The 16,443-nt window shown below is 40.9% G+C and overlaps 1 protein-coding gene across 1 annotated transcript in view; it reads left to right on the top strand.

Moving 5' to 3' along the window:
* Positions 1 to 16,443, top strand: part of LOC130910953 (fibrocystin-L-like) — a 66,668-nt gene that overhangs the window by 10,507 nt on the left and 39,718 nt on the right. The window contains exons 14-40 of the mRNA XM_057828624.1: positions 1,364 to 1,629; positions 1,716 to 1,807; positions 1,887 to 2,046; positions 2,122 to 2,251; positions 2,356 to 2,499; positions 2,599 to 2,753; positions 2,825 to 2,935; positions 3,018 to 3,161; positions 3,245 to 3,369; positions 3,445 to 3,608; positions 3,702 to 3,874; positions 3,971 to 4,103; positions 4,311 to 4,588; positions 4,857 to 4,962; positions 5,092 to 5,199; positions 5,272 to 5,436; positions 5,503 to 5,624; positions 5,871 to 6,003; positions 8,836 to 9,028; positions 9,138 to 9,280; positions 9,475 to 9,579; positions 11,029 to 11,220; positions 14,014 to 14,187; positions 14,458 to 14,657; positions 14,751 to 15,723; positions 15,798 to 16,046; positions 16,123 to 16,272. Coding sequence (XP_057684607.1) covers positions 1,364 to 1,629; positions 1,716 to 1,807; positions 1,887 to 2,046; positions 2,122 to 2,251; positions 2,356 to 2,499; positions 2,599 to 2,753; positions 2,825 to 2,935; positions 3,018 to 3,161; positions 3,245 to 3,369; positions 3,445 to 3,608; positions 3,702 to 3,874; positions 3,971 to 4,103; positions 4,311 to 4,588; positions 4,857 to 4,962; positions 5,092 to 5,199; positions 5,272 to 5,436; positions 5,503 to 5,624; positions 5,871 to 6,003; positions 8,836 to 9,028; positions 9,138 to 9,280; positions 9,475 to 9,579; positions 11,029 to 11,220; positions 14,014 to 14,187; positions 14,458 to 14,657; positions 14,751 to 15,723; positions 15,798 to 16,046; positions 16,123 to 16,272 — 5,088 coding nt within the window. The remainder of the gene's footprint in view (positions 1 to 1,363; positions 1,630 to 1,715; positions 1,808 to 1,886; positions 2,047 to 2,121; positions 2,252 to 2,355; positions 2,500 to 2,598; positions 2,754 to 2,824; positions 2,936 to 3,017; positions 3,162 to 3,244; positions 3,370 to 3,444; positions 3,609 to 3,701; positions 3,875 to 3,970; positions 4,104 to 4,310; positions 4,589 to 4,856; positions 4,963 to 5,091; positions 5,200 to 5,271; positions 5,437 to 5,502; positions 5,625 to 5,870; positions 6,004 to 8,835; positions 9,029 to 9,137; positions 9,281 to 9,474; positions 9,580 to 11,028; positions 11,221 to 14,013; positions 14,188 to 14,457; positions 14,658 to 14,750; positions 15,724 to 15,797; positions 16,047 to 16,122; positions 16,273 to 16,443) is intronic.

Here is a 16,443-nt window from a genome sequence, read left to right as displayed (position 1 = left end):
CGGTTAATTTGTGCTGGATCCTGCTGGAACAAGATCCGGCACCTCTTGATTTTGGCCTCCCTGTGTTCCGGGACTTATTTGGGCAGATCCGGCACCTCTCATGTATAGAAAATAATAATAATATGTGGACCGCCGATTTCCGTAGCTCGTTCGTCGTCGCTCCTACGTCCAGTTCTTCCTTCGGGTAGGTGGTGTAGTGTATAAAAACACAGAGACGTCTCGGGTGGCTGTTGCATGGAGACTTTTATCAACTAAAAAAACTCAGCGGGGGACAGTCAGTCATTCAACACAGCGCTCCTGTGCAACTCTCCTTTTCGCTCACTCTCTCTTCCCCTTACGCTCGCCCACTTCTTCTACGCCAAATTGGCAATGCCGGTCACAATGAAACGGGACAGTGGCCCATTGGGGATGCCCGTAACAATGTTGTATATAAAAATTTAACGTCACTTGAAAGAGTCAGAGATTTGTTGATGCACTGAAAAGCTGGACCAACAAATCATGCCCCTGACATTAAAAAAAAAAAAAAAACTTTTTGAACTTTGGAAGTTCGCGGCATCTGGGGAGCAAGCAGCCAGGATCCGAGTATAGCCTAAATAATTGTAAATTGTTGTCATAACATTTATAGCATGGATATTATCTGAAATTGAGGCTTGTAAGTCCCACAGCATAGAGAGTGGGCATTTGCGTGCTGTTTTTAGCACCATTTTCTGCGTATGTTCCGGGACCTGTGCCCGTCTCATCATCCTTGCGCTGTCATATGTACTTTGCGTTCCGGCACCTTATGATTTACAAATTAAGCACTGACCACCACCAATGAAAACACCTAACTTGAGACAGTGTTATGACAATCTTTGCATTGAAGTTGATGATTTTTTAATATATATATATATAAATGGAAATAACCATTTGCAAAAGCCTTCTGGATAGACTTTTTGTGGTCTTGCTTCTCCAAGAGTTTGGTTGTGATCCGTAATGTTAGTAGCAGACAATCGACAACATGGTTCATCTAGAACAGATCCTGTCTCAAGAAAACTGGATGGAGTAAACTAAGGCTTATGGCCAAGAAACATTTCTTAAACCGATCCTGAACTATGAACACAGAACATTTCTTTATACGCAGCAATTTAGTAAAACTGCTCTAAAAGCAATTAGTGAGTTGTTGGGAAGGAAATCAGATGTTTGAATGAACTAAGACCGCCTGACGAAACTCATTCGAGCTAATGTTTCTTGATCTGTACAATAACTACAAGAATAAGTAACCGAAGTTGTAGGCTGTATGACACATGTATCGCTCAATTTTTTTTCTCTATAAAGATGGCCAAGTACTTATTATTGACAAATTTTTAATTGAAATATAATCCAGGTGGCCGAGGCTTGAAGATGCAGGTGTGGAACAATACGAAACCCCCACAACTACCTGACATTCGTGGCTACAATGAAAGCAAGGAAGGCTACTGGGAGCAGTGGATTGACTCTATGCCTCATACCTTCCCACTTGAACTGAACGTCTTCACCTCGAGAACCACAGGCTTCTTTGTGGCGCCCGAAAATGACAATTACACGATCTACCACAACTGTGACGATCGCTGTGAATTGTACTTCAGCAACTCCAGTCGCCCAGAGGACAAGGTATAACAATTTGGAGCAATTAAATTGCTAATTTTCCAAACCAAATGTATCATCCTCAAACAATTGTTTCACGAACACCCTTTTAGGTCAAAGTGGCCTACCAGCCATACTACGTCTCAGACTACAAAAAGCTTCCATCACAAAAGTCTGAAGTCATGACGTTAGAGAAAGGGAACGCGTAAGCGTAAAGACTAATTCTTACAGTCAAAAGCATTGACAAACATATGGTCATACTTTAAATGTAATTGTTCCAACAGCTACTACATTGAATTTCTGCATCAGGAATATTATGGAGATGCTGGAATCAACTTGGCCATGTTCCGAACGGGTAGTCCGTTTACAGAGCAACAGACACCCGATGCTGTCAATGAGGTCCAACATGTTTTGGTGGATTACGAAGTGTTCGATGAGGAACAGGTAGGTTGAGGGTAGCTTTATTTCTTAAAGAAATAAAATTGTTTGATTCCCACACCTGTCGGTGGCATCTTACAGGTGCTTACCTTGGACTCATGGCCCACCAGTGCCAATGCAGTCAAAGAAGTGCAGAGAGTGAGCATCAATATCAGTTGCCTTTTGTGTGGAAGTGTCTATTTCAAACTGCGCTATGGAGATGCAATAACTGGTACTTTGACACCATCTCAAAATATGCTAGTCATACTTTTGGGTTTGCGAAAATACTCATCAGTCGTTTCTTCCAAATCCAAAAATGACCTTAAATCCCTTCAGAGTTGATGTCAGTGAGCGCCACCGCTACTGTGGTGGAGAGAGCCTTAAACGGCCTTGGGTCCATTCAACCAGACACGGTCCAAGTTATTAGGGATGAGGATGCTGATGTCGTTAATTTCACAGTCACGTTCAATTCTGACAGAGGTGAGAAGCTGGCAAACTTATCGACTTGTCACTGGGAGTTGCGATAAATTTACGTAAACGAGGCTAATTTTGAATATTATTCCTGATTTGGATTCTCAGGTGACTTCAAGCCACTCTCCTTTGAGAGTTCTAGTCAGTACACCAACATCACTGTTTACGAGCTGACCAAAGGCAGGAGCAAAATGGAAACCTTCACCTTGGTCTGGGGAGGGAGGTCCTCAAAACCCATTCCGTACAACACGAGTGGTTTAGAGGTCAGTTCTAGCAATAAGCATCCAAATGTGCTCAGATAAACCTAATGCACATTTTGTCTGTTCTTGATCAGGTCCAGTCTGCTTTGGAGGACATGATGATGGCTGACTGTTCCATTGAGATTCTCTCCGAGGAAGGAAGAGATGTGAAGTATTTCAAAGACTATGAAGATGACAACTCCATGGTTAGTGAAGTGATGACATGATGGAATAATCATGTAGTCAGAGTACTTTCAAACAAACATGACCGATTCTTGCATTGAACAGTTTGGCAACAACAGAGGGATACCTGTAAGAGACGCTTTCTGTGGCTTGTGGTCCCTAAAGAATGCAAAAGTTCTTTTCAAGAATAGCTACACTAAAGAGTCTGGTGAACCCTATGGGGGAATTTCCCTGAACCAGTATCCAACGGTAATTCTGCTTAACTTTTGGTTGCCTCATAAATGTGAAATGCTTGTTTTCAATCCAAGCCGCATTGTTCCCTCTACTTCCAGCTCTGCTTTGCGCATAAGGGAATGCTGAAAGATGACATCGGGGTAAAGTTTACATACACGGATGCTAATGGTAATACTCGGACAGTGACTGATAATATCGAAGCTCACATTCCCAAAGGCCACATGTCAGTACAATATGTCTTTCAATAAAACTCCATTTAATTTGACAAGAGATGATGAATTGGATTATTTCCACACAGATGGAATTACAAATGCATAAATATGAAGACATCTTGGCCAACGAACTACGAAGGAAGTGCCTTCACCATTGACGAAATTTACTTATATGAAGATGAGTCCGGTGAAGACTTCTATGTGGATGCTGTCTACATTGGCAGGAACCCCACCACCCTTGATGAACAATGTACACATCTTAAATTTTATGAGGCTGCTTTTGGAAAGACCAAATTCTGTTTCCTAGAAATTATATAATTTCATCTGTATCATTTACTCGTAGCTGTTCTCCAAAGAAGGAGGGCACCAGCGTTTGATGGTTCCAATCGTTTTTTCGGAGAGATCTCTGTCGTGAAAGAGACAAAGTCGAATGGTTCAATCATTTGCTATGAGATCACAGCTTCACCACTAGACTGTGCATTTGGCTTCCCCCTCATAGACGTCGAATTCCTGCCGGTAAATCTCCCAAAAGCAGTAGACCTTTGTTTTTCGAGAAACGTCTTAATAGCATCAGAGCATTAATTGAATCATTTCCCTTCTGTCTATATGAAGATGACAAACAGCAGTGAAGACATGAGGGAGTTTCAGGAAGGCGAGGCAAAATTAACTGTCAGTCGCACCCACAGAGCGACACCGCCTGTGACTGGCACCTTTGATGTGGGCATGCACGGTCAACTTATTGAAGGTAGCCCAGTTGTTCTTCTAAAAACTCTAAAACCGGACACCATTTTGTCAGTTTTCCAAAAAACTTCTCCAAATCTAAATTTTAGGTGTTGTGGTATCATTGAGATTGATTGACTGAAAACCTCTGAACTTGATTTACTGTAATTGATTGTTAAAATGGTTCTTAGCAATCTGTGCAATGATGTTACTGACCCCTACTTGTTCTCAGGTCTGTCTGTTAACACCAGCGGAAAAGACATGAAGTATGCCCTGGAGGGAATCGCCGGTATGGGGGTAGTGGATGTCAGATATGCTGGAACATGTAGAAGGCCCAAGTGGGTGGTAGAGTGGGTAACACAGCCAGGAGACCAACCTCTGCTGGAGCTCACTGATTCTTCGCTTGTCGGCAAGGACGTGGTTATCAAGGCCCAGGAAAAAAAGAAGGGTGGACAAATGATTTCAAATTTAATGGGAGACTTCTTTCGCGTCGCAGAGAGCAAACCTCAGGTATTAACTTCCAACACTTTAGATGAGTATATGTTATGGCGTTGCCAGTTCTTACTGTATTGTCTGCTAAATCTAGTTGAGCAAGTCTAATTTGTATCGCACGTATTCTGTGCCTACAAGGGATTGTAAAATCATTTAACACTCAGTGTTCACAGCTACTCCCTTTCATTATTGTCAGCCTTCTACAGTAATCCGAGAGATTATGCTTTACCCTATTAGTTCTTTAAATTTGAAGGGTTCCATGAGACATTTTGTGACATTCTCACAGGTGCAAGTTTGCATCAATGGCATTCCGTCAAAGTGTTCTGGAGACTGCGGCTTTGAATGGTTGGAGGAGAAGACTCCAACAGTGAGTGGAATCAGCCCTTCTCAAGGTAATTTGCTCAGTCTGTTTAACAAGAAACTGGGGTACTAGTTGACGCCACTTGGATTACAGGAGATGCTGCAGATAAAATTTTCCCTCCTGGTGGCAATTGTACGTAACTTGATCTTAATCTTAACAGGATCCATTGGACTAGGGACCCTTTTGACAGTCACTGGCACTGGTTTCAGCACTGAAAGCGCCTCGATCATGGTGGGGGATGCCCAGTGTGCGGTTGAAGAAATTGCAGGTGAGTTCAGAAACCCTTTGGTTGTATAGAATCTCAAGGGACCAAAGCAAACCAAGATTTCTTTTGTTAAAGTTGACCGCGTTGTCTGTCGACTCGGAAGCGCTGCTGCGGGTACTTACCCAGTGTGGATCAACTTGCCCTCCCTTGGTCATCCTCGCTTTGATGGCGGCAGTGTCCTCAACTTCACTTATCAACTTATCGTTTCCTCTTTCACCCCCATGTCGGGGAGCGTTGCAGGTAATGCATCAAACTCTGTACGCAAGTAGAAGTACACTCACCCATCGTATCATGCGTGTCTCCCAGGGGGAACTCTTTTGACCATAACGGGCTACGGGTTCAGCTGGGATACGAGAGTCACTGTTGGCGGCGCAGTGTGCAAGGTGGTCCACGCGATTCCTACTGAGATCAAATGCAGAACCCCAGCGGTGAGTTTCCTTGTTTGTAGTAGGGCGCAGTAGTGCTAGGAAATGGGCTGTCCAAGTGTTGCAAGAAACCAGAAAATCATCTGAGTGCAATACAGAACTGCCTCTACATGCCAAAATTTTCACTAAACCTTGATTTAGAACAGTATTTCTCAAAAATACTGATCATCATGGAGGTATCACTAAAATGTAGTTGGCCCACTCTATGTCTTAGTGGCTGAAATGTACCATTTCACCCATCTGCTGCAGGGGAGTGTAGGTTCGCAAACTGTCATTGTGAGCGCAGGTGCCATGAGCGAGACGGCAAGCAGCACCTTCACCTTTGACCTGGCCCTGACACCTCAGATCTCCAGTCTGAGTCCCAAGAAGACCTTCGTCTTTGGTAAGAGTGTCTCGAGTGCTGATTCCTATACATAGTATTTTTTAGACCCGCAACAAAAATCTCGACCGAATAAACAGTTCACAGACATGGTTATCATCTGTCGCCTGCTTTTAAGATAACAATACCATTGGAATGGATGATTGAGGAGTTCTTTGTTGTTTACTTGAATGCCAGGATTACTGTATTGTTATTTACTGTGGTGGCTACAAATATGTCAAAATGTGCTCTTAAGAGAGCAGGTAATGTTTGGTTTTAAACAGTCGTGAAAAAATTAGGGCACCCCATTAAATGTTCAGTTCTTTGTTTAGAAATGTTCACATGTCAATGTCTGATCTTGTTTTTCTTTATCTCTAGAAAAGAAAGTGATTTAATAGCAGATAAACAACAAAAATTAAACATTGTGTTTACTCATTAAACCTAATTTATCAACAAAAATGCATATTCCAACTGAGGAAAAAGTTAGGACACCCTACTACCATCTAATAGCAAGTATTACCCCCTTTGGCTGAAATAACTTCAGTGAGACGCTTTTTGTCTCTCTACCAGTCTTTGAATTCGGTCTGAAGAAAGTTTGCCCCACTCCTCAACACAGAATACTTTCAGCTGTGAGATGTTTGAGGGGTTTCATGCATGTACAGTACAACCCAATTAAAGTCAGCCCATGGCATCTGAATGGGATTAAGATCTGGGCTTTGACTCGGCCATTCCAGGACTCATTTTTTTCCTTTTCAGCCAGCCATGTTTCGGGTCATTGTCATGCTGCAGGGTCCAGTTTCGTTTCAGATTCAATTTTTTTAACAGATGATCTCACATGTTCCTCAAGCACCCTCTGATATATGACAAAATTCATGGTGGATTCTATGATGGTGAGCTGGCCAGGTCCTGCTGTAACAAAGCTTCCCCAAACCATGACACTTCCACCTCCATGCTTCATAGTTGGTATGAGGTTCTATACCTGGAATGCTGTATTGGGTTTATTCCAAACATGTCCTCCGTTCTGGTGTCCAAAAAACTCGATTTTAGATTAATCTGTCCAAAAAACATTATTCCAGAAGTCCTGGACTTTGCCTACATTCACTCTGGCAAACTTCAGTCTGGCCTTCATGTTCTTCTTGGAGAGCAAAGGTTTTCTCCCCTAAAGGTTAAACTTGTGAGGTCTCCTTCTGATTGTTGAGGCATGCACTTTCACATCAACAGTAGCAAGAGCCTGCTGTAGGTCCTGTGATGACAACCTAGGGTTTTTTGGAAACTTCTTTTAGCATCTTTTGGTCTGCTCTCTGGGTGAACTTGCTAGGACGGCCAGACCTGAGCAAGTTGGCAATTGTTTTGAATGCCCCCCCCCCTTTTGTAGACTATTTCCGGACAGTAGAATGGCTGATTTTATATACTTCTGAGATCTTTTGACATCCCTCATCAGACTCATAAGCGTCAACAATCTTCTGAAGGCCTCAGACAGCTCCTTTGACCTCACCATGTTGTTTTCACTCACTTCAAAAGTCAGTCACTGTTGAAAGTATTCTGCGTTGAGGAGTGGGGCAAACTTTCTTCAGACTGATGTCTAAGACTGGTAGATGACTACAAAAAGCGTCTCAATGAAGTTATTTCAGCCAAAGGTGGTAACACTAGCTCTTAGGTGATCGGGTGTCCTAACTTTTTCCTCAGTTAGAATATGCATTTTTGTTGATAAATTTGGTTTAATAAGTAAACCAATGTTAATTTTTGTTGTATAACTACAATTAAATCACTTTCTTTTCCAGAGATAAAGAAAAACATGATCAGACATTGATATGTTAACATTTCTTAATAAAGAACTGAACATTTAATGGGGTGTCCTAATTTTTTCACATCACTGTATTCGAATTAAATTGCATTTTTAGATTTTTTTTTTTTTTTTTAACAGTTGAGTGTAATTTCATCACTTGTAATTTGATGGCAATACCATTGCATCCAGTGAAGTGCGTACTATATCACTAAAATCAAATTATGAAATTGACTATTATTTATGCATTTGAAAGTATGATGTATTTATAAAATTAATCATTGAATTAAAGTAAGTTAAATTTGTATATTAATTTCAATTGAATTTGTAATTAAATTCTCAACAATTTTTTAATTATTATTTAAAAGTTAGAGTAAAAATGGTTATTTATTGTTATTTATATATATATATATATATATATATATATATATATATATATATATATATATATATATATATATATATATATTCGCATAGACATTTAATTTGAATCTTTGAAAAATTACATCATTTTCTGCATTGAACTCGTTATTTTTTAATATGCAGCTGTTTATGTGAATATAAAACATTTGATTGAATTATATTTGACTGTGAAATGTAATCCCATTGAGCAGGGCAATGAGTAAAGGGAAAAATAAAAGTGTTTTTGGTGGCCTGTGATGAAGTTCATGTCCTAGTACGCAGACAATCATTTGGTCTGCTGAAAATGTGTCTTTGTTGACTGCCATTATTGTTAATTATCGTGGGGAGGCATTTTTTTGTGACCAACTTTCGTAATTACACAACTTCGAGGAATCTCATGCCTGTGTTGCGCATTAGCTTCGGTGCTGTCAATCACCTGAAATTGTGGAAACTCTTATCTCTCATGCTTCCTTTTTCTCACTGCTGTTGTTTTGTTGTCATATAAAGTTGCTCTGCGTGTTTTCGTCTCCAAGCGCGAAGGATCACATTGTGTAATTACGCCACACAATAGAGACAAAAGCTTTCAGTGATTCTTATCAGCCAGGTGGCAATTATTTAAGTGACAAGAGTGACAGTGGTGGAAAAATGCTCACGTGCATTTGTGATCTTAGGACGTCGCGTCCTCACCGTGCTAGGGTCAAACCTGGGGGAGCCAACCAATGAGAGTGCGGTGTACGTGGGCAAGGTGGAGTGCGTCACCGAGCAGTGGACATCCATAAACGTCACCTGCTTGCTGCCCGTGTTGCCCCCTGGCATGCATGAGGTGCATGTCCAGGTTGGGAACAATGGTTACCCCGAGACTAGGTACCATTAAGTTGTACTTAAAGTAAATGAATGTTTTTTTTTTTAAAAATCTATTCAATACCTATAAAGCTTACCTTCACAAGGATTGTTGGGGTCGGGGTTTTCATAGCAATGGCGTGAACTCTACTATCGAGTACGTCTTGGAGGTCCACAGCATATCCCCTACAGTGGGCTCTCTGATGGGAGGAACCGAGCTCACAATTTCGGGATCCGGTTTTAGTCGAAATGTGTCTGACAACAAAGTTTATTTGGGTGAGCAATGATTGTTCTATAGTATTTTTTTATCAACTAAACATTGTATTAGTATGTACAGTAGATGTATATATAGCATGTAGACTGACTAATAATCAAAATCCACAATTTAGACATTATACAACACTAATCTCTGGGGGGAAAAAGTCCCATGATGTCATTCTTATTTTTTGTTTTGTCTTCATGCACGACAGGAGACTCTGAATGCGAAGTGCAGGTGGCCTCAGAGCACGAGCTGCAATGCATTCTGCAGTCACAGGAGGAGACCCACATTGTTACCAACCAAGGGGTCCACCCCGGTAGGCTTTCCTTACCTTCCTTTTGTTCACATGTCAAGATGAATCCCAACCATGACTGGATTTCTTTACGAAAAAAGTGCTTAGAGCGAGGAAAATTGCACCTGCTGGCTTGTATCACAAACAACCTGTTTTTTTCCCCTCATAATTATGAAATGGGACATCTTCAATTACATTGAAGAGGAGGGAAGTACAGTAATAGTTGTCAATGACAATACACATAAAGCAGTTCCAAAATGCTAATTTTTTTCAAAAACATACTAATCCTTCTCACAAAATTAGCATATTGTGATAGATATTTATTTTCTGTAATGTACTGATAAACATTAGACTTTCATATATTTTAGATTCATTACACACAACTGAAGTAGCTCAAGCCTTTATTGTTTTGATATTGAGGATTTTGGCAAAAAAGTCACACAAAAAAAAAAAAAAATCCCTATCTCAAAAAATTAGCATATCGCGAAAAGGTACTCTAAAGGAGCTACTGACCTAATCATCTGAATCAACGAATTAACTCAAAACCCCTGCGAAAGATTCCTGAGGATTTTAAAAATTCCCAGCCTGGTTCATTACTCAAATCCGCAATCATGGGCAAGACTGTCGACCTGATTGCTGTCCAGAAGGCCATCATTGACACCCTCAAGCAAGAGGCTAAGACACAGAAAGAAATTTCTGAGCGAATAGGCTGCTGCACAACCAGCAGAGGGGACCACACCCTGAGAAAGATTGTGGAGAAGGACCAATTCCAGACCTTGGGGGACCTGCAGAAACAGTGGACTGAGTCTGGAGTAGAAACATCCAGAGCCACCGTGCACAGGTGTGTGCTGGAAATGGGCTACAGGTGCCGCATTCCCCAGGTCAAGCCACTTTTGAACCTGAAACAGCGGCAGAAGCGCCTGACCTTGGCTATAGAGAAGCAGTCATCGGTGATGCAGTCATTTCTGCAAAAGGATTCCCGACCAAGTATTGAGTGCATAGCTGATATAATTAATTGAAGATTGACTTTTTTTGTATTAAAAAACACTTTTTTGTATTGGTCGGATGAAATATATTTTTTTTACATAGGGATTTTGGGGTTTTCTTGACTTTTTTGCCAAAATCATCAATATTAAAACAATGAAAGCCTTGAACTACTTCAGTTGTGTGTAATGAATCTAAAATATATGAAAGTGCAATGTTTATCGGTACATTACAGAAAATAATGAACTTTATCACAATATGCTAATTTTTTTTAGAAGGATTAGTATGTCAAATGCAGTAGTTCACTTTAATATTTTTTAACTGAGCCCAGGTTTAGGCACACACTCCATAAAATACTTGAAATTTAAAATATAAACAATACCAATGTCGTGTGAAATTCAATAAGATTAAAATTAGCTTAGCCATAAAAACAAGAGTGCTCCATTATTAGCATGTCTTACCAACACTTGATGTCTCTGTTCTATCCAGTTCATGGTAAGGGTTACTCTTGGGATCCCCCTTCTCTCAATGTGAAAGTCGGAGATAAAGTGCTATGGAGGTGGAAGGTTCCAGCTTTCCTCAATACTTTCCGTTTCGGTGTCCACCACATTCCCAGCACTGGTGACACCTACGACGATGAGGATGTGCTGTTTTCCAGCAGAGAACCACAACCTGGAGATGGTAAAGAATTTCTTAAAGAATATTTTTTCGCGCAGAGTTGGTGCACATCATGACCACTTTTTGTGTACCTGTACAGCAGAGGTGCCCATGTCAGGTCGTCGAATGTCCCTATCTAGCATGTTTTCCATGTCTCCTTTGTCCAACATACATGAATAAAAAAATCAGGATCCAAGGGCGTAGGTTTGGTCTCAATATTGGTAGGGGCAATATAACAGCATAACCTGCATGTACACTTTTTGCTGGGGACGGGTTATCAATTTGACCAAACAGATCAGGTGAATGGGAGTCAAGGCTACATTTCTTACCAGTATGAACCTAATTAATTGATAGGCTAAATGATTAATGCAAAATAAATCTGTATTGACTCATACTAACTTTTACACTGGAAAGTTATAACATCTTAGTTTGATCATTTTTCCGAAATCTAGTCAAATAATTTTCTCTATCTTGTATTGAGTGTTAAAGGCTAGTTAATAGAAGAATGAAACTTTAAGTAAATATTACTATATGTTCCTATTAAGCCCATACATGTAAAAGTCGATCATTTTTCACCTTAATCAAGAAAAAAATGCTTTCAAATAATGTTTTGAACAATATCTATTCATGAATTAAGAACATTTCTGACAAACAAGTCAATTTTTAATTGCAATATTTGAACACAAATCATATTAACATACACAAGAAATACAAACCTTTTAATCATCTCTTAACTATCCAGGAATGCAAAAAATAAACTTAACCACTCAAAATTGTCTGTCTAAATAAATTAAATCATAGACTTCATAACGGTATTGACGGGACACAGGGCGTGGAGCCGATTAATAGGGGGTCTAGCTCCGTCAAAGCTGACCGAGTGGATACACAGACAAAGAGCTTTTTATGTTGAAAATTCTCGTGAATAAATGCGTAAATCCCTCAATTCTTTATAGATATGGGCGTAAAAAAGTCTCAATTATTGGTTAAAAGCCAAAAAAAAAAATGTGCAGGTAGCAATTATTTTATGTAGATATGTCGAAGGATGATGCTAGTCCCTAGCAGTTAATTTCTCCCATTGATTTTTTTTTCACAACGTTTCAAAATGCATGCATGGTATGAAAAATATAATAATCACTTTGAATCCTCGAACAAATCACACTACTGCTTTTGTCCACAAGCACAGCCAAACTCAACAAAAAATGAAAGCTGTTTTAAGACCACATAAATGACACAAAAATGAAAACTGTGGAGAAGGGGTGCACCTTCTTCACTACATTTCTCACAGTTTAATTAACGTTAACAGTAGAAAACATACGGAAGGATATTTCTTACAAAGCATCCTCCTCCTCCTCGAGTTCGAGAAATTCACACAGATTAATGTTATGCTAACTCTGACGCAGGTTGGACTTTCAGTAGCAAAATTAGTGGTATGTTCCCCATATCCAGAACATTTGTGATGTCTTTTTAAATTGCTTACAGTGTTTGCTGCTGGCGGAAAAAACTTCTAATATCGCTCGTCTTCGAGGGAGCGGAGGAGGCGGCATATTGTATTTTGGTGGGGGGGGGTCTAGTCATCAGCCAAGCAAACGTGCTGTTTGAGGGGAAAAAATGGACTGGCACATTCAGCAAGTGAAAAGGGGTCAGTTTAAATTCACTTAATATTGGTAAGGTCTATGCTATCCTTACAACATATAGGAAGTAGGGCTGTCAAAATTATCGCGTTAACGGGCGGTAATTAATTTTTTAAATCTGACAGATTTAAATGACAGTACAGTCAAATGCCCACTTGTTAATTGTGTTTTGTGGAGTTTTGCTGCCCTCTGCTGGCGCTTGGGTGCGACTGATTTTATAGGCTTTAGCACCCATGAGCATTGTGTAAGTAATTATTGACATCAACAATGGCGGGCTACTAGTTTATTTTTGATTGAAAATTTTACAAATTTTATTAAAACAAAAACATTAAGATGGGTTTTAATATAACATTTCTATAACTACTAACATTTATCTTTTAAGAACTACAAGTCTTTCTATCCATGGATCACTTTAACAGAATGTTAACAATGTTAATGCCGTCTTGTTGATTTATTGTTATAATAAACAAATACAGTCCTTATGTACCGTATGTTGAATATATATATATCCGTCTTATCTTTCCATTCCAACAATAATTTACAGAAAAATATGGCATATTTTATAGATGGTTTGAATTGCGATTAATTGCAATTAATTGCGATTCATTAATTTTTAAGCTGTAATTAACTCGATTAAGAATTTTAATCGTTTGACAGCCCTAATAGGAAGACAATCAAAATTACCTATATAACTGAAGTCATTATATAATGCAAATAAGGTTGCTTAAAAGTTGGTGGGGAAAATTTGAGCATCCTAAAAGTTGGTACTGTTATGTCCCTACCGTCCCTATATGCAACCCACGCCCTTGTCAGGATCGTTATCAGGCTCATTCGATTTAGGTGTGTTAAAGGAGGGAGACATGGAAAACAAGCTGGATAGGGGCTTTTGAGGACAGACTTGGGCACCCCTGCTCTACATTATATTTGTTCTTTTAGCATAGATAGCATTTCCTTAGGTCTTTAAACCATACATAACATCAATTCTAATACGAAACGTTAAACTCATTATTCACACCAACATGCCGAAGTACCCCCAGGCGTGGGCGCTCCAAAGTTTGTTGCTGTAATGTAATACCAATCAACTATAGTACATCATATTTCCTCCAGCATGATGAGCCTGACACTGCTAGGTTAAAAAAGTAAGCTGTACAAAGAAAGACTTAACGCATTTTATCACTCCCTCTAGGCTTCTTCAGCTACTCTTTCACCATTCCGGGTGTTTATTACTATACCAGCAAATACATCGATGAGAACGAGAAGTTGGAGTTGCGGGGGGCTGTGAGAGTGGAACCCCGGGTTAAGAGCAGCAGTAATGTTGTTGTCAGAGTCGGGGGCATGGATGCCCTTCATGTAGCAGGCGGTATGTAGACATCTACTTTTCATATCAAATATTGTATTCAGTATTGTGAATTACTGCCTGAAAAATGTAGTCATTTTACAATGAACTATGAAAGCAAAATATTAATCGTAACTACAGCTAAAAACCTAAGCTAACTTTGCTGACTGGCAAAAATGATTAGTCTGTCTCACTTTAAAACAGTTACTTGACAGTAATTGACATCTTGTAGTATGTAAGTTTTTCCACGATACCAGTGCTCGTTCAGTAATCCAGTATTTGTCGTCCGCACAGGGTCTCATCGTGTCTCGAGATCAACCCACGACTGCGTTGTCACACCGGACTGCTCTCAGAACGAATCATCCAGTCTTTCCTTCAGTACCTCTGAATGCGGCACCCCTATTGTCCACTCCATCATGCCCAACTATGGTTCATACCACCAAGTCATCCAGATCCAAGGGGAACGTTTCGGCAACATTACCTGTGCTCTGGAGGTGTGTAGAACCTAGTTTGAGAACTACTGGGCTAAATACTTCAACACCCTGGTAAAAGAGTCTCATTTGTTGACATGCACTCGTGTTATGCAGGTGACGGTGGGTGGTGGGACCTGTCAGGTGATCAACAGTACCCAGTCGGAGATTTTCTGCCAGCTGAGTGCTAACAGCAGTCTTCCAATCGCCATTGCTTTACCCGTAAATGTTAGAGTCAACAACTTGGGGGAAGCCATCATCGCTGTGGCAAAGGAGGAGGATCGCCGATTTGCTGTTCTGCCAGTCATCGACTCAGTGTGGCCTTCTGTAGGTAGCTCTACGGGTCACACTCAGATCTCCATCCATGGGTCTGGCTTCTCTGAGGGATATGTGACTGTAGCCAGCGTACCCTGTTTCATGGTGTCAGTAAATTACACCCATGTCGTGTGCAATAGCGCCGCCTCCCAGCCACATATTGGCGATGTCGTGTTTCACTGGGGCGGGATCCAGAGTTCCTGTTCCTCAGACTGCTCCTTCCTGTACTCGTCTTCCATAACCCCAAATGTCACAACCATTTCCCCCGACAGCATCAGTGATGTTACTAATGTCACCATTTCAGGTGCAGGGTTTGGCACTGACATTGAGAATGTTGTGGTTTTTGCCGGAAGCATTGAGTTAAAAGTCACCGCTGTTGTTGACAATGCCATTGCGGTAATGATTGAAGCTCTACCCGCGGGCGACCATCCCATTCAAGTGATTGTGACTACTAAGGGATTAGCATCTGGAGATATCACCCTGACCAGCCAGGCTCAGGCCACCCGGAGCCCCGGTGAGGGCAGCCTTGAAGGGGGCACCAGGCTACTCTTCACCGGGAATGGCTTCCTTCAGGGAAACACCATAGTGACAGTCGACGGCGAATTGTGCGATATTGAGGAGGTGACACCCGGTCATCTGACGTGCCGAACACCCCCTCACAGTGAGGGACTGGTGTTGGTCAACATCCAGGTCCTAGATGTGGAGTATCCTTCTCTCAACTTTACCTACTCTAGAAGCCAGACCCCTATACTTGGCTCCATCAGTCCTACCACTGGTAAGCATGGTGGTATTGAAGATACAGCTGTCAAATGTTCAAAGAAATTTACCCTACATCCTTTTAATTCACAGGACCTAGTGGTTCATCAGTCACGTTGACTGGGTCCGGCTTCGGCTCTGATATGGAGCAGGTGACTGTGACAGTAAACAACATCACTTGTGATATACTCACGCTTACAAACAATCAAGTGGATTGCACTCTGGGAGACAACCCAGGGGGGGAGTACCTTGTCATGTTGTACCACCACATCAAAGGTTTCGCTCAATCAAATGTCACGTTCACCTACGAACTGACGGTCAACAGTGTGGAACCCAATGAGGGTAAGTATTCAATCTCGGAACATCTGAACTGATTAAACTGAAGAGAGCTAACTTGGCTATTCTGGTTTCTTTCCAGGTAGTTTTGGCGGTGGTGCCAATCTGACTATCCATGGATCTGGCTTTGACCCTCTCAACTCCAAGGTGTTGATCTGCAACGAGGAATGCGTTGTTGACAGAATTGCGTCCACATCCACGCACCTTTACTGCCAATCTCCGCTCAACAATGGTAAGGTAGTCGCACATTTAACACTCTATGCATCTTCATTAGGTACCCCTTTAGGTAATGAGTGATCTGGAACCTATCCGACCAGAGCAAACATTGGGCCAGAGGCTTGGTTACAGCATGGACAGGTTGCCAGCTAGTCACATGGATATACAGATGAACAAGCGCTTCCAT

The sequence above is a fragment of the Corythoichthys intestinalis genome, chromosome 22, assembly GCF_030265065.1.
Source record: "Corythoichthys intestinalis isolate RoL2023-P3 chromosome 22, ASM3026506v1, whole genome shotgun sequence".
Classification (NCBI taxonomy): Eukaryota; Metazoa; Chordata; class Actinopteri; order Syngnathiformes; family Syngnathidae; genus Corythoichthys; species Corythoichthys intestinalis.
This window is presented reverse-complemented; position numbering and strand designations above follow the sequence as displayed.